This window comes from Crinia signifera, chromosome 2 (genome assembly GCF_055691185.1).
Source record: "Crinia signifera chromosome 2, ASM5569118v1, whole genome shotgun sequence".
Lineage (NCBI taxonomy): Eukaryota > Metazoa > Chordata > Amphibia > Anura > Myobatrachidae > Crinia > Crinia signifera.
In genome coordinates, this window is record NC_139218.1 from 225,002,780 (window position 1) to 225,026,783 (window position 24,004).

At 41.4% G+C, this 24,004-nt stretch overlaps 1 protein-coding gene across 4 annotated transcripts in view; it reads right to left on the bottom strand.

Moving 5' to 3' along the window:
- Positions 1–1,199: 1,199 nt before the first annotated feature.
- Positions 1,200–24,004, bottom strand: part of TAF15 (TATA-box binding protein associated factor 15) — a 33,712-nt gene continuing 10,907 nt past the window's right edge. For 2 of the 4 annotated variants that reach the window (XM_083173912.1, XM_083173911.1), the window contains 11 exons: positions 16,759–16,955; positions 16,151–16,268; positions 10,148–10,182; positions 6,297–6,329; positions 6,099–6,205; positions 5,091–5,220; positions 4,908–5,006; positions 4,392–4,488; positions 4,222–4,307; positions 2,908–3,001; positions 1,200–1,497 (listed from right to left, as the gene is read on the bottom strand). In XM_083173912.1, the coding sequence (XP_083030038.1) occupies positions 1,458–1,497; positions 2,908–3,001; positions 4,222–4,307; positions 4,392–4,488; positions 4,908–5,006; positions 5,091–5,220; positions 6,099–6,205; positions 6,297–6,329; positions 10,148–10,182; positions 16,151–16,268; positions 16,759–16,955 (1,036 nt within the window). In that variant the 3' untranslated portion in view covers positions 1,200–1,457. Of the gene's footprint in view, positions 1,498–2,907; positions 3,002–3,092; positions 3,527–4,104; positions 4,308–4,391; positions 4,489–4,907; positions 5,007–5,090; positions 5,221–6,098; positions 6,206–6,296; positions 6,330–10,147; positions 10,183–16,150; positions 16,269–16,758; positions 16,956–24,004 lie in introns of those variants that run through there. The other 2 variants (XM_083173913.1, XM_083173914.1) reach the window with 2 other exon arrangements.

A 24,004-nucleotide genomic window follows, 5' to 3' on the forward strand; every position in this document is an offset into this window, starting at 1 on the left:
ACCTGGGCGGCGGTGTAACCCCCTTCTGAGAGGCATCCTCCATGGCAATAACCTGGCTTGTTTCCAAAAAAGCGCTCCTGCAGCCGACCAGCCTTGCGCCTGTAACACCGGCCAGGCGCCTTTTAATACACGCTGCCGCAGCAGCAGCCGGCGTCCCCCTCTCTGCTGCTGGCGCCAACCCGGCGCGCACTTCCGCCTAGCTGGAACGCACGTGGCCGTGACCCGCACGCCGCGTGCATCCCCGGAAGTGACGCGCTCGCCACTGACGCCGTCCTGACTGCCGGGGAGACTCAGCGCTACCCAGCGCAAGAAGCCGGAGCCTGCATCCGAACGCTGGGACCACGCAGGAGCCGGCAGACAGGTGATACACACATGCAGTATGCAGGGAGGGACGCTGTGGGTTCTATAATGTCCTTGCCGCCGGCTCACGGACATATTTTAGGCTTAGGCACCGCCAGCCTGCCCGCCCAGGTCTCCGGTCGCACAACCAGCCTACCGGGTATATCAAAAATAACAAACTAAACTCTAACTGACTACCTGTCACAGACAGAAGGAGACAGGAAAAAGACTACGGTCTGAAGGGAGGTGCCAGATTATATAGAGGAAGGGGCTGGATCCTAGGGGAAAAAACTACCTGTCTAATTGGAGAGGAGAGAGGGATGAACCCAATGTAATGGCTGCCATGAAGTATGAAGAAGAAATAAAGCTTAATCATATCTGCTCCTAGAGGCTACAGACTGGTGAACCTCGGTAGCAGAGCATCAAAAGGATCTGAAATAGGAAGTTCCCTTATTACAGGAAAACTAAAATAAATTGCTACCTGACTACTAAAGCTTAGACACTATGGAAAGAGGAGCCCCATTACCCAACATTCTAATGCTTTTACCTGCCTGCCATTAACTTAGAAAAGAGAAAACCCATTGCAAGGGCTGCCATGGGCTATTGGGAGAAAACAATTATTTTATATCTTCAGGTCATCCTCAGTCTCTTCTATCAAATCACTACACAAGTATACCTGGAAAGAAAGTCTAAAATCTTGCATATAAATGGATATTAATAAAACATTTCAGTGGGACGACCTAACAGCACAGATCTATACTTTGGTCAAGGTCTCTACACAACACATTCTTCTAGTGCAATATGGTAGCAGTTACATTTCAACATAGAGTCAGACAGATTAGGGGGGAAAAAAACCAGAGTAAAAAGAAGTATTTTTTATTGTATTACAAAAACACACTTTTGGCAATATTCCATACTTTAATTTCCATTAGTCTAATTCAATAGGGGGACAAAATTGTTTAAATTTAGTGAATTTTTCAGTTTGTTAAAATGAAAATAGCCTCACATTTTTTGGGACAGATCAAAACAAAAAGTAAATCAAGTAAGAATCCTGTAACGTAGTTTTAAGTACACCAAGGCCCAAATGTACAGCAGAAGACAAGGAGATGAAATTCAGTTTAGTAAGGTCTGTTGCGCTGATCATTTCTAAAGTCATTCCTGGTAGGTGGGAGAGAGGAAAAAAAAAGTTTTAATAACTGTAAATAATTTGCGGTCATTACTTTAAATAAGACACCAAAACAGGCGTAAAACCTCAATTTGTATAGGCAATAAACTGCTTCATGCAGAATAGCTACCTACTGAACAAGGCTTTGCAAACATTTTAGGAACACTTTATAAAATGTGGCTTTATCTATACATTATAGTATTTTAGAGGTATAATCTTTGTAATAATATTTGCAACACCCAGATTAAATTAAGTCAAATATGTCAAAACTTTATTACAAGTCACAAACAATTGTACAATAAATAATAGCAGAGAGCTCAAAATAAACTAAACCTGGTTTGGTTCAGAGTTGCACATACTCAGATTGTGGGTGTACTGTGCAAGTCCCGAACCCATTCTATGGCCCCCCCCCCCCCCTTTTTTTTTTACTCGTGCCGAAGCCAGGCTTCAGTGTCAAGACAGATTGCCCGAGTGTGCTAGAGGAATTAAGCAGTTATTGTGAATGAGCTTAGACTTTTGTAAGATGGCCGATGGTAATCTGATGCTGCACCCACAACAGAACTTGGATCTGTGATGCCAGCAGGAGAGGTCTTTTTCAGATGCCACTGGTGTGCTACTACAATGCATCTCTCTTAATCAGGCCCATAGCCCCGAGTACATACTGCAATCACAGCGGTTGTGTGCTGGGTAGAAATCTATTTCCCTCCACTCGAGCAGAAGAACTAGTATACAGTCTCCTTTTAAACACTTATGACCAATGATAGCGCAATGTTTATGCAGTGTCTCGTCTGCAGTATTATCACCATTTTCCTCTAATTTGCAGTACATATGCTGCATATTATGCGCAGCGGTTAGAGCAGATGTTGTGATTTGGGATGTGTTTTAGCCACAACAGAAAAAGGTCAGAAAAAGTAGTAGTCATTAAAAAAAAAAAAAAAAAACTGGCTTAATATACCCAGGGATAATAAAGGCAGCTTAACAGAAATTGCTGTGATCCATCTATTCAATACAGACACAAGTATAAGTTTTAAAGAAAATACCCAAATCAAAACTATTGATATTGCATTAAATAGTATTGACATAGCTGGCAATTTAACACTCTAAACCAGAGGTTCCCAACCGCGGTCCTCAAGGCACCCCAACGGTCCAGGTATTAAATATATCCATGCTTGGCCACAGGTGACTTAATTAGTAACTCAGTCAGTCTGATTTAACCATCTGTGCTGAGCCATGGATATACCTAAAACCTGGACCGTTGGGGTGCCTTGAGGTCCGCGTTTGGGAACCTCTGCTCTAAACAAAATAAAAAACGGAAAATATTCAGTTTGGACAGAAATCCTCACTTGTGTATCCAGCTTTTGTTTAAGTGCTACTGAAAAGTAGTTATTTAAGAGAAATCTCACCTGCCACCCATCTTTCCTCCATAGCCACCTCTGTCTCCCCCTCTTCCACGTCCTCTAAATCCTCTGTCACCTCCATATCCACCTCTTCCACGATCTGTGGGGAGTGCACAGCAGTAAATCAAATAGGATTCAGATAAACAATTAACACATTTAAAAATAAAAAAAAAAATAACCAAAAATAAAAATTTACACTATCCATATGGAAATCCCCACAAACAGAGAATGTATGCATTATTAGATAGATCTTGTGCAGGACCAATTTGGTAGTTTTTACTCCACTGGAGGTTGTATTCACCATTGCTCCCTTCACTCCCTTGCCCCGAACTCTTCTCACCTAGCTTTAGCCACACACCCTTCCTTTACCTTATAAAGGTCATCACCCATTGCAGTTTCTTTACTTTGTGGTCCAGCTAGTCTACAGAAGAGACTGCTATACTTCAGAAAGCAGCATCAAATTATTTCTGGAAAGCCTAAAGGGGGAGCTGTGGTCTACATTTTTGTATGGCCATTTGGCCCTAAGGCTATGTTTTTTTTTTATAGTTCTAGTACATAGACAAAGGAAAAGTTCTTAACAGACAAGTTGAAGCATGGGATCTTGCATTCAAATTAGTTTAAAAAGGTTGGTACTTGTGAGTTATCCGGGCTCCCGATTTTTTGATTGTATGCCTTAAGTTAAGGCATACAATCAGATGCGATGCGATATCGCATCGCATCCGACCCGATTTTTCCATAGGAATCAATGTTAAAATGGACTGAGTCCATTTTAACATGGAATTCAATGGGAAAAAGGGGTCCTTTTCATACCCCTACTATCCAAGTGGGCATGGAGTTGGATATAAATCTGTGGCGAGCGTAGCGAGCCACCGAGCCCGAAGCGTGGCGAGCGAAGCGAGCCCCGCGAGGGGACGGTATTCCGTGTCCCCTCGCGGGGCTCGCTACGCTCGCCGCGCTTCGGGCTCGGTGGCTCGCTACGCTCGCCACAGGTTTATATCCAACTCCATGCCCACTTGGATAGTAGGGGTATGAAAAGGACCCGATTTTCCCATTGAATTCCATGTTAAAATGGACTCAGTCCATTTTAACATTGATTCCTATGGAAAAATCGGGTCATCGCATCGCATCGGATGGTCGCATGCGATGCCCCGATCCGACCCGATTTAAAAATCGGACGCCCGGATAACTCATAAGTACCAAAAGGTTTCCCTGTGGGTGTGGAGCAAAGTATGGCGTTACTATATATTAAATTGAACAAATATAATTTACAGACTTGCCAGACCACATGGCCAAGCCCAAAAATTAAGAGGCCAAACCAACCCCCACTCTGTCTTGAATCTTCTGGTCTGGGTTCACTGCACTGGTTACATGAATCTCTTCTGGCAAAGTTTACATTACCACAGGAACTGTGAAAAACAAAACAGATTTCTTAAATCTTTACAAAAGTACAATACATAAATGCACAATTATTCAAGAAGCAAGGTACTTACGGATTTGGGCAGACCCAGTCTCCACCTTGTGGTGGACCGCTGCTTCCTCTGAAAGAGCCACGGCCCCCACCAAAGCCGCCGCCACCACCTCTATGACCTGTGAAGAAAGTTAGTGTAATGGATTTAACCAAAATACATGTAAAAGGAATTATTTTTGTTTTAATTATGTATTCAATACTACACTTACACCTGTTAAAACAGTAATAATTACACAAATTACTTAAACTACATGCAATTTTCTCATTACAAGCGTTTTCTTATTACAATCAAGATTTGTCATCAACAAAAAGGTCAGGCAAATAATCCACGATTTTAAACCTAGATTATGTTAGAAGAGTGTACTGTGGCATATATTTGCACAAGTGCCTGATAAATGTTACAATTAAAAAAGGATAGCTCCTTAGGACATATGTATTTTCAAAATGAATTAATGCAGTGTAAGTCAGGAAATACAAAAATAAACCACCCTATGGGGAAAAGGAGGATTGGATATTATAAATTATCACGGATACTTACCACCGCCACCTCGTCTTGGCACAGCAGTAGCTCCTTTTAGAAATTCAGGCCTCCGCGTAGCAAAGGAAACTTTTATAACATTACCCATAAATTCTTTTCCTACAAATAAAATAAACCTTTAATCACCACTTGTACATTTTCAGTGAGTATGTAAAATGATTATTAATATATTTTTTGTTTTACCATCAAACCAAGTAATGGCTGCTTTGGCTGAAGGAGGATCATCAAAGGACACCGTAGCTTCTCCTTTAGACTTGCCAGATTCCTTATCGGTATAAATATTTATCATTGGTTTAGCAGTCTTCTTGTTAATCTGCAAGACCATTTAAAAAGTGAAAAATACTTCTGGTTAATGTCCAAAACTAATGACCAATAAATATATTCTCTTTGATACCTTAGTGACTTAACAGAAAGAGGCTACATTTAGCTCTGAAGATATTTTTCAGAAGCAACACAAACTGCTGAAGGTCTGGAGATACTGTATACACGATTTCTGTGTTGTATTGTCTGATACCGATGTAATAAACATCCTAACACTGCAGAATATTCTGTGTCTAACTACCCTTCTTCCGACGAGACAGAAAGACACACCCACACAGAAAACCTAGTGCAGTGCTTGTGTTGGCGGCAACCCAAAATCCTGACAAATGGTGCTCCCTTACCCTCCCTAGGCATAATGACAGCACCCTACTTTAGCTGCAACATAACCATCTGTATTTGCCATACTATTAGGAGACTACTAACCGCAGTGATAGGACCAAATAGGTAGGAATGGGGAAGAGTGTCATGACCTCAACAGAACTGCGAGGGTGTATCCAAATAGGCACTCCACCAACTGACCATCACAGCTTCTTTGACACCCAATCAGATTTGTGCAGTATATAATAGTAGTCCTACAACATTTGGTACAACTCAGACCTTAGTTGGCCAACAGGACAAGCTCTTGGACCCTAGGGATCATTGTCATGTGCCTCCATTTATTGCTCACTTAAAGGAATCTGCTGTACACCCTTTCTAGCCATTTGCTATATTTTAATGTGCTTTAATAGGTTTCTCTTAAGAAACCTCAGCATCTTACACACCTGTTTAAAAAAGGTGTATGTGGAGGAATTGCTAGGGCGGAAAACATGGCAATAGCCAACCAGATGTGGTACTGAAGCTTTAATTATTAGTAAGTTTGTATTTTGTTACCTTTATAATGCCAATCTGTTTGAAGTAGTCACCCACTTGGTCTGCAGTTACATCTTCACCAAGACCTTGCACAAATATGGTGTTGTTGTCAGAATTATCCTGATCATCTTTTCAAAATAAAACAAAAATAAATAAATTTTCCCAGACATGATTAGGCAGGAACCATTTACAGTTGAGCATCAGGTAGAACTCTCTTACCATGGTCCGGTTTACTTCCATAATCTTTAGGGCCTGAAAAAAGGACAAAATAAAATATTGGACGAACTGGGTGAAAAGAGCTTTTCGTTCAAATCAAATACAGAAAAGGGAGAGCGAGAGAAGAGACTGAAAAAAAAAAAAAAAAAAAAAAAAAAGGAAAAAAAAGACATGCTTTTTACAATCCACAAAGTCCCACTGAAAACAATTTGAATACATCCCGGTTGGAATTAAAAAAAATCACTATATAAGCTATGCATAAAAGTATTGTGTGTTTAAAAACACCTATAACTTTCATATTCGAATATAGAAAAAAGTGTATTTACAATCATGCATATACCCAAAAACTGTTAACCAGTTTTCCAAAACACCAGTTCTTCCATAATTTTCTAGTTTGATTGCAAATTGCTCCATTACGCCAAATGGCCTTAACCTTTGAGTGCCAACATCTGTGAGAAATGATCAAAATATCCACTAAAAATGCCAGCGTCACTCACATTTGTTATATAAATTCAAATAAACATTGTTGGGATAGAGATATATATATATATATATATATATATATATATATATATATATTTTTTTTTTTTTTTTAACCCAACAATTTTTATTTGAATTTATATAACAAATGCGAGCGACGCTCCTATATAAAAAAGGTAAATATTACAGGTCATTATGATGAATAAAAATGTTTGATTGGGCAATTTTTACACCTATTTTGACAGTCACTTGGCACTCAAAGGGTTAAGCTGGTTCACACCTAAAGATTTCCGTCCAATCTGTCTGGTGGGAACAAAAAGCCAGGTAATATATGCAAGCAAAGGACAATAAACCATTTGCTTCCAAATGCTGAAAAGCAGACTATAGGTCAGAAAAATTTAAAGCCATTTGCTTTACCAAATTTATTCAATAATTTTTATCTATTTTCCAGTGTTTGGGAGCAAATGAGTCACTTTAATTTATTTTCTCCCATGCATTGCCAGATTTTCTTCAAACCAGACAGATTGGAAAGAAAATTTCCTATGCTTTAAGAAAGTTCTCAACTGAATTTTAATCTGATTGATTGTAGTGATAATTTTGCATTTGGACCGGTTACATTATTGACCATACAAACTGACTGATGTTCCCGATTGGCACAAAAAATTGTGCCAATATAAAGATATAATACAATTTCCATTTTTGCACTGGTCAACAGCAAATCGATATTTGCCAAAATATACTCATTAAGCCATTAATTAGGACTTCTAGTTCCAGCTTAGCATTTTTTTTAGTATCTCAACGCACTTACAGTATATTATTAAAAACTGAACTGATTGCTGGTTTCCCTAGTTTTATTCGAATTTCCGCTTGCACCCCAGGACGGGTGCAAGAAGAAATCCACTAGTCAGCGGTAGCAGCTCTGATTAGAATAGCGCTGGGAGCTCCCTCCTGGTGCTATTCACATAATTTTGAGTAGAATGGACTGCACTGAGTGCCGTGTATGCATTTCTCATCTGGCATCCAGTGTAGACACCAAAATGGACACTCAAGCACTAAAGCAGATGTAGTGTTTATGGAAGGGATGGGGAACCTTTTACATCCCTGGTTTATGGAGTAGCCAGCACAACTGTGTGTACTGACAGTTATGTTTATTCATCTGCGAATGCAGACTATAGCTGGGTACACACCTAAGAATTTCTGTCAAATCTAGAAAAACAGATGGCAGCGCTAATAATAGAATAGTATAACCAATTGGACTGGTTTCACAATATAAAACAAATTTATTAGTGTCCAGTGATCACTTAAATTAAGTGATCTGGGTGGCACTCAGACCCTGCTGAATCCTGTAAATAGGAGTACATTGCAATCTTCAATTGGGATCCATCCGAACCAGCCCTGATTTTGAATCCTCCACCATCTTCAGCACAGGAGCAGATTTTCACAAGCTCTGAGCGCCCATCACCCTCCAAGGTCAACTGGATACCATATCTGGACCAGCCTACTACCGTTGAGGAAGTACCAACTGCGCAGAACGGTGCCCCATGAGTGGATGGAAAATCATTACCTCTTCCTATCTTTGAGGAATTTTCTAAAGGGCATAATAGGAATGAACAGACCCCACAAGTACAATATACCAGGAATCATGGGACAAAGTCTAGTGCACTAGCATCTTTTTAGTGTTTTATATATTATTCCATATACCAGTTTATTATTACCTTTAATTGATCTTAATTTAAGTGATCACTGTACACTAATACATTGTGTTTTATATTGTGAAACCAGTCCAATTGGTTATACTATTCTATTATTAGCGCTGCCATCTGTTTTTCTTGTTTTGTGTATACCCCTCTTAGGGACTGACCATCCCTACTTACCAGCAGCTTAGTGAAATCAACTCAGTCAACCGCTACCAGCATTACCCCCTAGGGGGCACTGCTTTTTTCTTTTCTGTCAAATCTGGTGGGAACAAAAATCTGATCTTGTATGGGAGCAAAGGATGATCAACCATTTTCTCAAAAATGCTGGAAAATGGACATTAGGATTTTGTTTTTTTAAATCAAACAGATTTATAAAAATAAAAATAAACAAATCGACCATGATCTGCTTTAAGGTGCCCACACACGTACCAATTACCCGGTACTTTTTGTGCTAAAATAGCATTGTTGTGCATGTGTTATGCATGCACAACGATGCTATTTTAGAACAAAAAGTACTGGGTAATTGGTACGTGTATGGGCACCTTTACAGTGAATTGTTTTTTTGTTTGTTTTTTTATTTACGCTCCCATACGTCGCTAGATTTTGTTTGTTAACCACCAGACAGAAAAATTTTGATGTACCCAGTTTAAGGCCAACAGATCACAAAAGCATTCAGAGGATAGAGTGTAAATACGCAGACTTATGGGGCGATCCCTGGCCATTTTTCTAAGCTCTTTTCGAAGACTTAATTTGACTAGATGCTTAGAAAATGCTCCTACATCGTTCCGTGTGTAGCGGCCATAGCGATGCACTGCATCGAATGTTTCTATAGCCCAGTGATTAAGATCCAGCGTGCAGAATAAATCTAGGTCATCGGTCAGGGCCAGTGTTCTCACAGGAGAACACTGGCCCTGACATCACTCAGCAGCTGAGCTCAGCTGTTCGCTGAGCGATTTGAGCAATCTACCATAGCTCAGCAAAATCTCATCGTGTGTAGGCCACTTTATATAGTTAAAAAGAATGCTTCCAATTAGGCTCTTTTAGACCTTACTTAGTGCATGTACTGGGCATATAAAAAAAAAACCTTAGCTATACATTATGGCCAGATAAAGCTAGAAGGTATATTGAAGAGAAAAAACAATAAAAAAACCCACATAACTTCACATCTGCCTGCATCTGGTCACTACCCAAATAGGCTCTGTTGGATCCAGATTCGGTGTTGCAGAGCCAGGTCTCATGTAGCGACATTAACTGAATGGGTATTTGTTTAATACCTTCCCTCTATTGCAGTCTGTGCTCAAAGCATAGTTCACAAGACACATTTTGCAAAATGGGGTACATTAAAATGTAAGTAGTATCTGCTACTAGTTATTCAATTACTCTGATACCTTACAGCAAATGAACTGTAAAGCTTATCACATACAGGTATCAACATGTCTGCAGAGATCTCAGCAATAGTCACTTCAGAAACACAATCTAGCATGAGATAACCATGAGTGAGAAGTCTGCTTGCAGTAAATCTTCATTATCCTTACCCTAGTTGCAGTTACACTGACTGACCCTTGATGTATCCTTGCATACAGATTTAAGAGCACGTTACTGGCCTGAAACAAGCTGAGGCGTCCTGTCCAATGCGACAGGATTTTCATGGAATCGATATAGGTTCTTGGCACTTACCACCAAAATTTTTGAAGCCACCTCGGTCGCCACTGCTGCGGAGGAAAAAGCGGAGACATGATTTTTTTGCCCCCCTTTACCACATAGGGTTGTTGAACTCAGAAAAGCCAAGACCAGTGAAGCTACCTTTTACATCAAGCCCATCTATGGCAACCGGTGCCTTTAAAAATAAATGAAATAACCTGCTTTTATAGAGATGTTCAGGAAAAAGTAAATTTGTCAGTATCCCTCTTTCCAAATGAAGAAGAACTAAAGGTGCCCATACACGTACCAATTACCTGGTACTTTTTGTGCTAAAATAGCATTGCATCGCATGCACAACGATGCTATTTTAGCACAAAAAGTACCGGGTAATTGGTACGTGTATGGGCACCTTATGTGCTTTTCTAGCATCAGATATAGGATACACAGTTTGAAATGTGGTTTATGTAGGCTGGCAATATGGAGAAACTCTGGCAGAGACCAAGCAGACAGTTGGATGCATCCCTTGAATGGGATACAAACAGTTCTGCCATTTGGAAAGGGTATATTGACAAAGATTTACATTTGATTATACATTAATATACTAATTTTGATAACTTAAGATACCCATACATTGGCATATCTGAGCATACAAACATGTATGCACCGAATAAGACCTCTAGCACACAAGGCACAATTAGTGCTGTACTAGATCAGACTGAACACTCTATTCAAAATGACTGCAGACAGTCTGGATTGGGAGTAGCTTTGTACCCACATATTGTAGTTTTGCTGCCAATTAGGTCTTAAAATCTGACTTGCACCATGTATGGACACCTTTAAGAATTCAGTTTTTTTTTCCTACTGAGAGACGGAACGGTTTGTTATACACCAAGTTCCTTAATCCCCTAACAAACTTCCAAGAAATAACACTATAGAATAAGAATTGCTTTAGTGCTCATTTGCAGAACACATAACAAACAGTTTACTCAGGAAAGACAGTGGATGGAAAAAGGGTCACTGAGGGCGCACTTTAAAGCTGCAATTCCATGAGAAGGTGGGTTTTGTATATGTGCAGGACAGTAGTTTACTGCTACATGATACTCTTCTAGTTTCCTTACCTTCTGTTCAGCAAGCTTTTCACCATTTAGTCTGCCAAGTATCATGCAACTACAATGCCAATCAATCACAAAATAGAATGTATTAAGCAGCCCACTACTCCTATCCCCTAGTCTTCCTCTGCTATAAACTACATGGAATGGTGAACGACTCTTGGGTTATCCGTCCCTCGAGCTAAAATTAAAAAGTTAATTACCGCACCAAGTTTTGCAAAAAGAAGACTGTAAAACAGGAGTAAGTGGGATTACAGCTTTAAGTAGCCCTTTCCTTGTGTTCCAAACCTCTTGACAGTATACTAAAAGTCTAATATAGTTACCATGGCTTCACAAAGAATGGAATCGTTCAGATTTACAGTAACAAACCAGTAACCGGCCACTTCTAACAGAACTGAAAACCAGATTTTAAAATAAGCCATTTTAGTAGATTAGGTAGGCAGATATGTTTCTTGTCCCATCAAAATTATTTTGTCAATATTTAAAGTCCATTTACTACTTGCGTTTGCCTAATTTCGTTATCTAGCTAGTTCATTCTTTTGAGAACCCAGGGGCCCCAAGCAGACCACTGCCTACACACATTTCCCCTTTCCATCCTATCTATGCAACTTATATAGGTGGTCTGTTGCTATATGGAGAGCTCAAAAAAAGCACAATATGTGATGGGACCTAGAAACAGTGCCGTGGGACTCAAACTTAAAGCGAGGGTTTCACTGAACACGATGGCTGTAGCACCTGCATCTTTCAAAACCTGTGCAGTTCCTCTTCCCGGTGTTGGATGTTGCTCTCTGCTGTGGTGCTTCTAGTACACTGTGGTCTATTTTTCATCACATGCTCAAATGGGAAAATCAACCCACTGATTAGATACAAAGCCGCTACAGCAAGAGTCTCCTTTTCATTTGGGCACACCTTATAGTCAATGATTGGCCAATAGAGTGCATGCAGATGAGCAGGGTATGAAGTTCGCTCAGACCTAATGAAAAATACCTAAAACATGTGTTGCTATTGCCTTCTCAAACGTCATGTTCATAATTATTGAATTAAATCCTTAAGTCAGCTAAATGTTATCAGGATAAATATATACCAACAGTAGGTATAATAAGGGACAATCCAATCCCCAGGTACAGCAGTTACATATGCTGGAAGAACTTAAATATCAGAAGCCTACTGGTTTCCAACTAGTTTAGAGGGTACCTAAAATGTATATCTGGGAGCACAATCGGGGTGGCTCCCTGTGAACACCATTTGATGCTTTCAGTAGCAGACATGTGGTCTCCAGATTGGGCGTCTTTAATAGGTGGTTAACAGAATGTGTAATAGATCCTCTTACTTCAGATTTCCACACTACCATCATGGCGCCGGGAAAAAAAAGCATCAGGATTTAGAAGAGGTTAGGGAGGTTATGCTGGGTAAGCGTTGCAATATTCCAGTGGCAGTTCTTCCATTTTCACTCATATTATGGAAACTATAAATACGGTGGTTACTTTCGATAAAAAGTATTTGTGAAATTTATTTTGAAATCAGAGAAAACAAATACAAAAAGGTATGAAGCTGTAGTGGTCAACTCCAGTCCTCGAGAGCTGCCAACAGATCACATTTTCCAGACAACCAAGCTGCTCCAAATTTGTACTCATCACTCATTAATGCTGTGTACACACCTTGAGATTCCATTGCTATTCAACTTAAGATTTGAGTGCTATGCAATCTTTGCTAACTCTGTACTATTTACATACAATTCATAAAATCTGCATTAGATTTGCACTATATAATCATTGCTGCCCTGTTTATATGGGATTCGATTTGTGCTGTCACCGATGTGCATATCAGGATCGCAAGGTAAAAAAAAAAAAAAAAAAAAAAAACTTTGCCATCTGCATACGGCTTTGACTATATAGTCAAAATCTAATGTCAAATCTCACCGTGCGTACACAGCATAACACATTTTAAAAGATCCACAGGTGGAGCTAATTCACTTGTGATTGTGGGATCTGGAAAACATTAACTGTTGGTAGCTGTAAAGGACTTAAGTTGGCTACCCCTGCCCTAAGATAACTATTAAATCACAGTAATACTGCAAAAGGCTATTTTTTCTTCTTCAGGATAACGGACTAAAACAGCATGCCCTAATAGTAATTGATGTTCAAAGCTTACAGCTGTCCATTTTAGCACACATCCTGTACGAACAAGACTCCTGAACAGACTAGTACCATAGATAATTACCACGGTCTATTTCAAAGCATCATACAACTGCACTGTGCTTAGTGGTGGGGGTGTTCAGTTAAACTGCATATAGCAAACTTCCTATGACAAATACAGTTTGGGGACGGTTCTAGTACATAATTATATTTGCACTCAAACATAATATATAGTGATGTGCTCAGGATACAGATGCTGGCTGCTGTCAAAACAGCATAATTTACTCTTACATTCGCTCAGCCAGCCCATATCTACCCGGGTGTGGTATATTAGCCCGACAGTCATTAGTCAGACGTCGGAATCCCAACTGCACAGCGTGGGGAGCGCAATGAAGCCCCTTGCGGGCTCGCCACACTGCGGGCACGGTGGCGAGCTGCGCTCGTCACCTATTTTATTCTCTTTCTAAGGGGGTCATGGACGAGGGAGGGAGCAGTCTGGATTCAGATGTCGGAATCCCGACTGTCGGGGAGCCGTCCGGCACCCATCTACCCCTGGCCTGGCCTGTGAGTCCACATTGCAGCAGGTAATCCAAATACAGATCGAGTATAAAACAAACTGATTTACTTCATGCCATGTGCCAGTCTTTTATGCTGCAATGTGGACACAAGAACAGCTAGGCCAGGGGTGAATTTCCACTGCTTGAGTTCTATAAGAATTTACGATTTAATTAAATTGAGCTGCAGCAGTGCAGTGGCTTTTCTTTCCCCATATAATGTTGTTGTTAGAGGGGACAGCTACTGTCGACTGGTCTGCAACTACTCCTTCCATCCCTCAATCCAGGGCGTGCAAAACCATTGGGCAGCGGACGAGCTAAAAAGGAGAGGTGAGAGCGGCCCTTGCTTCACCTACAGCCATTGCTGGACTGCTGTGCTGGATAGCAGTGGCAGTGCTACAGAGGTTGTGCTGTCACCATGTTAATGAGTCATTGACTTCTTGAAATACCACCGGCCGTTGGCACTTTCACTGTGGCGGCCATGGTGCAATGCACTGGTTTAACCGATTGCCTGTCGCAAATGTAGAAAATGACAGTCAGATCGCTGCCACATCACCTAATAAACCACCAGGACTCTGTGGAGCAGATGGCCAAAGACATCAGCTGGCACCCTGCCACTGCATCCCATAATTTGCTACATTGCTTCTCCTTTAAGTTTATAGCTCTCTGCAACTAGCAATGGAGACGTTAATTTTTTAAGTAAATTGCAATGTAGCTCGTTCCAGGGGACCTAGCCAATCTGAAAGAGTAGTCCCTGATCATTTGAGTAAAATACATACTATGCGCATATTAGCAATCAGTTAAATAGGTGACTAATATTTCCTTCACACATGCAGCTATAGCCTGGATTTTTGCATTTGAAGGCAACGCAGGCTTTCTGCATGTGTGAACAGAATCAACTTGTGTCCAAGTCCCATGTCGTTGTTCTTCACCAGGGTCAGGACCAAGATCCAGGAATTTGCCCACCACTGGACTTGGCAAAATCCCTGCGCTATGTCTGAAAGTGGTAATAAGGTGCTTTTAAGCACACAGAAGTCTAGAAAAGTAGCAGCCATGCTCCAAATCATTATTCTTTAATGCATGGTTATAAAGAACTTTAGATACATCTCAGGTTGTAAGTTTATATTAAAATAAGGTAAACCATTGACATTTTTGAAGACAGTATGGTTTTAAAATGCCATTTAAAGCTATAATCGCGTTCTTTTATGAGGTAAAAAAAAGCTTTGTAAACAAGGTTGAATATGTTGGTTTTTTTTTTTTAAAAAGGAAAGTCATTTTGTTATTGATACCTGTAAAAGTTGATTTGTATAGCATACATTTGTATACAGTCAATATAATCTCACAAAAAATAAAATTATGAAAGTATATTTGATCTTTAGTACCAATAGATTGCAACAGAGCAATGTGATAATCTTAGCACATATATAATTTAACTTTTAGAAAGAACAATGATGTGCAATATAAATATATTTAATGTCGTTAAACTGCAATCAGAATAGCCATGTTTTCCGGAAGCACAAGTGATCATGGTCTTTACATTAGCAGTATGTTACATTGTCCAAAGGGAAGAAAAAAAAAATGCAGGACAGTTTAGAAAACTACAGTAGCTTTTTTCTTTATCATTCTTTTCCAGCAAAAGGCATATTAGATGACTTAAGTGGGAAAATTATTAGCATACCAAAGCACACTGAACAAGATTTCCACAAAAATACATTGGTGGAATTCAACTGTTAGGAGCAAGATGGCACCCAAAGTAGTTAATTGTCGCTCCTTGTATCATGATTATATCCAAATACATGTTTTATATATACATTCCAATAAAGGTTAGCTGCACTACTTCATAGTGCTAGGTAAGCTACCAGAGTTAAAATCCTTGGTCAAAAAAACTAGTCAAATAAAGAAAATTCAAAAAGTTGGACAAGATGAAAGAAAGCATGTCCCGATATTGTAATTCCGCTCTATAAAATACCTTTTTTTGTATTAATTTAATAACTATGAAACATATAAACAAGAGACACAGTAAATGTGTACATAGCTAAGTAACAGTAAAGAAATATGGCACAAACCGAGGTAAAATAATCAGCAAAGAGCCTAAGCCTTAGATACACAATGTAAAAATATTACAAAATGAGTAGCTGTACATGCCTAAGGAGATTAAAATGCTTTAAGCACCAGCATACACAGCCTTATTAGAAGTAAATTGCAATTCAGTAATAGGAGCAAGAGAAAAAACTAACTCACCTCATGTCACTTTGCCTATCTGCATCATAGCCCCCACGGCCTCTGCTACCTCCAAAACTCTGGGATCCACTAAAGCCTCTATCACCACCATACTTGCCCGAATCCCGTCGATCATCATCTGTAAAATAAAAAAAGATGATGTTAAATATGCCAAGTCATTCTAACAGAAGCCAAGATTCTGCTTTAAGTCACATTACCAAGACTAGTCAGGAGTGTAATGATCCCGCTAGGCTCATTTTACAGGGCACTGTGCCCTGCCCATTTTCTAAGCTGCTGAATGTGCCCTGCCAATTTATCTGCGCCCTACCAGGACCACTACCCCCGTCGAGCTGACAACGCTGAGGTCTGTGTTTAACAGACCTCAGCGGCAGGGAACAAGTGGAATAGCTGGCAGCTGCTCTCAGAGGGGGATCAGCGGTGTGTCAGAGCAGCAGGGGGTACCTGGAAGAGCTGCCAGCTATTAAGTAAGGAGGCAGCAACAAAAGAGGCCAGGCAGGGGCGGTGAGTATTACTGGCAAACTACATCAGTGTTACTGATAGTGAGCATTATTGCTTGCATCAGGGCACTACTTAAGTTAGTATACTAAATTCAAATGTCTGCACATCACCTTGAGAGGTGTGGCTATAGCCCTCTTTCCGTGCGTAGGACTGCTGCTGCCCCCCGTATCCTGAAGGTTCAGATGATCCTTGATAGGGTTGTTGTCCATAACCAGATCTTGGTTTCTGTCCATATTCTTGGGTATCAGAGGAATCCTGCTGCTGATACGACTGTCCACTGTTATGCGATTGACCTCTGCTGCTGTATCTGAAAAGGTTAAGATTTAAAAGATGCAAAAAAGTGTGCCACACTGAACACTGAATAGTTGGACTTTTCCGTTTTATTGATTCTACCGGGTAGGTGGGCGACTTTCTGGTAATTCCAGCAGATGAACGGCGGTTTAGCAGAGATGAGGGAGTGCGCATCAGCACTCATCGCTGCCTGGTACACAATGGGCAGCTTTGGAGCTGAAACAAGTAAACTGAGCTGCTTTCAGCTCATAGTTGCCCAGTATGTATTGGCCTTTACAATGGAGAATCCTTAATGTGTTTAACTGAAGCAATTCTACAGTATTATCTATTAAAAGGTCTTACACACGCCATTGCCTCCTTTCCTTCACTCCCCACATTCCTCCATCTATTTCTGTAGCTTCCACCTTCACATTATCTTCAGGATAAAGTCTGCAGCAATCATAGCTTGTTTACTTCTATCTAGATTAGAGTTTGATTGTGCTCAAACTCGGTCCTCAGGACCGCACACAGTTCATTTTCCAGGTCACCCAGCAGGTGCACTCATTACTGACACATTTTTAAAGATCCACAGGTGGAGCTATTTCACTTGATTCTGTGAGGAGACCTGTGTGGGGTCCCGAGGACTGACTGAGAACCTGTGGCCTAGTTTATTTTCTTCTGACAAGCACTATACTAGCTACAACTACTCCTACATAAAGCTTAAATTGGCATTACTCATCACAAATACTTAGCCTTTACATTAGCTAGTTCTTCAAGTCTAGGTAATGTTTATTTTTTTTCTATTGTGTATTTGCGGCAGTCTTTGCATTGCATAATACAGTAAAATATGTTATTTTATTTGTAAGGTGCCATACTTGGTTGTACATGTTACAAAATTACTAAGCATGCCCTTCACAGGCTGAAAATGTAAAGCCAGTACAAACTACTTCAGCGTTCTACTTTTACTAGCATCTTAAAAACGGTCCTTGGCTAAGCTGTATACGTGCAAAATAATGAAAAATGTAAACTGCATGAGTTACATCTAAAATAAATAATTCCTAGTTTGAAGATGAATAGTGTCCACTAAAGACAAAAGCACATTAAACCACTTCAATGCCTTACATGAGAGTTTGTTAACCCCTTCACGACATTTGACGTATATATACGTCATGGCCGGGAAGTACTTCCCGACACATGACGTATATATACGTCATGACTTTAAACTGTCACTGCGTCTCGAGACGCAGTGACAGAGGGACGATGTCTGCTGTCCCTGACAGCAGACATGTCCCTGCATGCCCAGGGGGGGCTGCGATGTCGCCCCCCCGTCGGCGATCGCTGTGATTGGCTGTTCAGTGTGAACAGCCATTCACAGCGTTTTCCTGTGTTACCAGCGAATCGGACGCTTGGTAACACAGGTGTCAATCACCGCCGGGCGTCAGGGGGCATGAGGGGGTCATCGGTGACGATGACACCTCACCCCACCCTCACCCCACCTGCCCCCAAGGCTGTGATTGGTCCGTGGGACCCACGGACCAATCACAGCCAAGGCGCGACATTTAAACTAACGGTGACTGCGCTGCAGACGCCATTCCGGTCTGGAGTAGCGTGCAGAGCGGTCACCGTGCCTATCTGCCGTGATACTGACCTGATCCTTGCTAATACTTACCTGATCCTTGCAAATACCTTACCTGATCACTTGATCACTGCTTGTAGCGTGCTGGACGCTTCCTGGATCTGACTTCCTGAGACTTCCTGCTGCTGCTGCAGTGTGATAGAGAGATAGAGAGAGAGATAGAGAGATAGTGACAGAGAGAGCTATATTTTGTGTCTGCTACCCCCCCTTTTTGGGGGTGCAGGGGTTTTTTATATATAAATAACTGTCGCTGCTGCTGCAGTGTCATAGTGATAGATAGTGATAGATAGTGAGAGATAGTGATAGATAGTAATAGATAGTGAGAGATAGAGAGATTTGTGTCTGCTACCCCCCCTTTTTTGGGGGTGCAGGTTTTTTTTTTATATATATAACTGTCAGTGCTGCTGCTGCAGTGTCAGTGATAGATAGTGATAGATAGTGAGAGAGAGAGATAGAGAGAGATAGTGACAGAGAGTGATAGAGAGTGTATATTTTGTGTCTGCTACCCCCCCTTTTTGGGGGTGCAGGTTTTTTTTTTATACATATAACTGTCAGTGCTGCTGCTGCAGTGTGATAGATAGTGATAGATAGTGATAGATAGTGAGAGATAGAGAGAGATAGTGACAGAGAGTGTATATTTTGTGTCTGCTACCCCCGCCTTTTGTGCTGATCACTATATCTGAGGTGATCAGCAACTTTTTGGGGGTGCAGAGGTTTTTTTTTTTTATATATATACCTGTCAGTTGCTGCCAGTTGCACCAAAGGTTGTGCACCTGCTGCCCCTCACTGGTAATCAGTGTCGCATCACTGATCACCTTTTTTTTTTTTTTTGTGGGTGCTGTGTGGTCTTTTTTTAATTTTTTTTTTACACACACTGTGATTTTGTGGGTGTCCTGTGGCCACTGTGCGCTGATCAGTGACGTACATCACTGATCAGCTTTTTCGGCACAGGGTTGATCTATTTTTTTTTTTTTTTATCAAATTCCTGTTGCCTTTGAGCGCTGTTCAGTGACAGACGTTACTGACCAACATCTGTGCTCAATTTTTGGTGCAGGACCTTTTTTTTTGTTTTTTTAACCCCTTCAATTTTTTTTTTTTTAACCCCTTCAATTTTTATTTTTTTTAACCCCTTCATTTTTTTTTTTTTTGTATAAAGTATTTTTTTTGTTCTGCACTACATACACACAACACACTACATACCCCCCGGGTTGAAATAAAGTTTGTACCCCCCCCCTACACTATACACGTGTTGAAACATTTCACTACCAGTAACACAAAAATAAAAATGTCATCCCAAATGTCATCCCAGTCATCCAGAAGAATGTATTCAGTGGAGGAGGCATATGCCATGCTTGCCTCTGATTCTGACACAGCCAGTGAGGCAAGCGGGGAATTTGAAGGATTCGTCTTAAGCTCCTCTTCCTCCTCTGGTGATGAGGGACCCCCTCAAAGACGCCCCCGTAGAGCAGCTGAGACCCCCCCCCCAATAATTGATCTCGTATGGACCCCACCACCAGACAATTTTGAGCCCCAGGTTCCTGAGTTTTTGGCCATGCCAGGAATCCAATTTGATTCCACAGGTCTCAGAGAAATTGACTTTTTCAAATTATTTTTCTCTGATGATTTTATAAATTTAATGGTGGACCAAACTAATTTATATGCCCAGCAGTTTATTGCTCAAAACCCCACGTCATCATTTGCTAGGTGGACCCCTGTAGATGCAGTAGAGATGATGACGTTTTGGGGTCTGGTGTTTCATATGGGCATAGTAAAAAAGCCACAAATTAGGCAATATTGGAGTACAGATGTTCTGTACAGCACCCCATTTTACCGTATGGCCATGACTCGGACTCGTTTTGAGGCAATCCATAAATTTATACATTACACCGATAATGCACAGTGCCCACCCAGAGATGATCCCACCTTTGACCGGCTATTCAAAGTCAGGCCGGTCATTGATCATTTCAGTGCCAAATTTGCAGAGCTATACATCCCTGAAAAATTTATTTGTATTGACGAGTCCCTTATACATTTTAAAGGAAGGGTTAAATTCCGCCAGTACCTTCCCAGTAAGAGGGCAAGGTATGGCATAAAAATGTATAAGCTGTGTGAAAGCACCACAGGGTACACCCACAAGTTTAGGGTATATGAAGGGAAGGATTCAAGAATTGAACCGCCAGAATGCCCCCCCTCCCTCGTAGGTGTTAGTGGCAAAATTGTCTGGGATTTAATGCACCCCTTCCTGGATAAGGGTTATCACCTCTATGTGGATAACTTTTACACCAGCATCCCCCTGTTTAAGGCCCTTGGTTCAAGAGGTACAGCAGCTTGCGGTACTGTGCGCAAGAACCAAAGAGGCCTCCCCAAAACGCACATTGCCCAAGTAATGAGAAGGGGTGAAAGCAGGGGAATATGCACCGAAAATATGTTGTTGGTCAAATATAAGGACAAGAGGGATGTCCTTATACTGACAACAATTCATGGAGACAGTACCACCTCCATCCCTGTACGAGGTACCAGTACCCACACCTCAAAACCAAATTGTATCCTAGATTACAATAAGTACATGGGCGGAGTTCAGATCAGGTACTGAAGCCGTACAGTGCCCTGCGGAAAACAAATATCTGGTACAAGAAGCTGGCCGTGTATATCATCCAGATGGCACTGTATAACGCTTACGTGCTATTCCGTTCTACCGGCCAGAGGGGGACATTTATGCACTTTCAAGAGGAAGTCATAAAGGGCCTAATATTTGGGAACCAGCAGGCAGAGGGCCCCAGTACTTCTAGTACTGGCCCCCGTATTGTACCAGGGCAGCATTTTCCCAACGAAATCCCCTCCACTGCAAGAAAGGGCAGGACACAAAAAAGGTGCAAAGTTTGCTATAAAAAGGGAATAAGAAAGGAAACTATTTTCCACTGTGAAACTTGCCCCGACAAGTAGTAGTAGTAGTACGTTTATTTATAGGGCGCCGCAAAGTGTCCGCAGCGCCGTACATAGCAAACAAAAAAAATGACGAGGTAACGTACAGGGTGTGTTGAAAAATACAGTATAAATGGGGGTATAGCTGGTAGAACTAAAATCAGCATCAGTTCAGAAGTAGGTGTCAAAATTGTCAAGGAGACTAAAGATGAAGTAGAGGAAGGGAAGAACAGGACAGGAGCACAGGTGAGGTAAAGAGGTAGGGTGAGTACGTGAGGAAGGAGGGCCCTACTCATAAGAGTTAACATACTAAAAATAGGTGGGTGGACGAACGAAAAACAATAGGATAAGTAGGAACGGAGGGGAACGGAGGCAGGATAAGAGGATCAAAAGAGGTTAGGAGGAGGGATAGGCTAGTCGAAAAAAGTGGGTTTTGAGGGAGCGCTTGAAGGAGGTAAGGGAATCAGAAAGCCTGATGGGTGGCGGGAGGTTGTTCCAGTGCAGGGGGGCAGCGCGAGAGAAGTCTTGGACACGGGAGTGGGAGGAGGTGATTAGGTGAGAGGTCAGTCGGCGGTCAGCGATGGAGCGAAGAGGACGGGAGGGAGTGTGGATAGAGATCAGTGAAGAGAGGTAAGGAGCGGTGGAGGAGGAGAGAGCTTTGTAGGTGGTGGTGAGGAGTTTAAAGAGAACTCGGAAAGGAATGGGGAGCCAGTGAAGAGATAGACAGAGGGGGGAGGCGGAGGTAGAGGCCTATGTATAAAGGAGTGTTTCAAAATATACCACACATCGATGGATTATTAGGTTCATCATTTCACCGTGCATCGGGGGTCTTGCTAATGCCACATAGCACCCACCATTCATTCCACCAGAATCTGAGCTGCAAAATCCAAAAATCACTCCTTCCCTTCTGAGTCCTGCCATGCACCCAACTGGTATTTTTTGGTCACATGTGAGGCATTGCCGTACTCTGGAGAAATGGGGGCACAGATTTTGGGGTGCTTTGTCTCCTTCATTCCTTGTGAAAATGAAAAATTTTGAGCCAGAAGTACATTTTTGTGTAAAAAAATGTAATTTTTCATTTTCACAGCCCAGTTGTACCAAAATTGGTGAAACCCCTGGGGGTTTGAAATGTACACTATACCCCTAGATGAATTCCCTGAGGGGTGTAGTTTGCAAAATGGGGTCACTTGTGGGGGGGTTCCACTGTATTGGTAATGCAACATAGCACCCACCATTCATTCCACCAAAATCTGTGCTGCCAAATCCAAAAATCACTCCTTCCCTTCTGAGTCCTGCCATGCGCCCAACTGGTATTTTTTGGTCACATGTGAGGCATTGCCGTACTCGGGAGAAATTGGGGCACAGATTTTGGGGTGCTTTGTCTCCTTCATTCCTTGTGAAAATGAAAAATTTTGAGCCAGAACTGCATTTTTGTGTAAAAAAATGTAATTTTTCATTTTCACAGCCCAGTTGTACCAAAATTGGTGAAACCCCTGGGGGTTTGAAATGTACACTATACCCCTAGATGAATTCCCTGAGGGGTGTAGTTTGCAAAATGGGGTCACTTGTGGGGGGGTTCCACTGTATTGGTAATGCAACATAGCACCCACCATTCATTCCACCAAAATCTGTGCTGCCAAATCCAAAAATCACTCCTTCCCTTCTGAGTCCTGCCATGCGCCCAACTGGTATTTTTTGGTCACATGTGAGGCATTGCCGTACTCGGGAGAAATTGGGGCACAGATTTTGGGGTGCTTTGTCTCCTTCATTCCTTGTGAAAATGAAAAATTTTGAGCCAGAACTGCATTTTTGTGTAAAAAAATGTAATTTTTCATTTTCACTGCCCAGTTGTATCAAAATTGGTGAAACCCCTGGGGGTTTGAAATGTACACTATACCCCTAGATGAATTCCCTGAGGGGTGTACTTTGCAAAAGGGGGTGACTTGTGGGGGGGTTCCACTGTATTGGTGCTTTGGGAGTCTTGCTAATGCAACATGGCACCCACCATTCATTTCACCAAAATCTGTGCTGCAAAATCCAAAAATCACTCCTTCCCTTCTGAGTCCTGCCATGCACCCAACTGGTATTTTTTGGTCACATGTGAGGCATTGCCGTACTCGGGAGAAATTGGGGCACAGATTTTGGGGTGCTTTGTCTCCTTCATTCCTTGTGAAAATGAAAAATTTTGAGCCAGAACTGCATGTTTGTGTAAAAAAATGTAATTTTCCATTTTCACATCCCAGTTGTACCAAAATTGGTGAAACCCCTGGGGGTTTGAAATGTACACTATACCCCTAGATGAATTCCCTGAGGGGTGTAGATTGCAAAATGGGGTGACTTGTGGGGAAGGTTCCTAACTTTTAGCACTTATGGTGCCTAGAAACCTACATGGTGCCTAAAAAAAAATCTCATAAAAAGGAGGCTCCAAAATCAAGTAGGTGCTCCTATTATGAAGCCTGTGGTTTGGTCAACGTGCACACTAGGGCCACATATAGGATATTTTTGAAAACACAAGAATTGGGGGAATC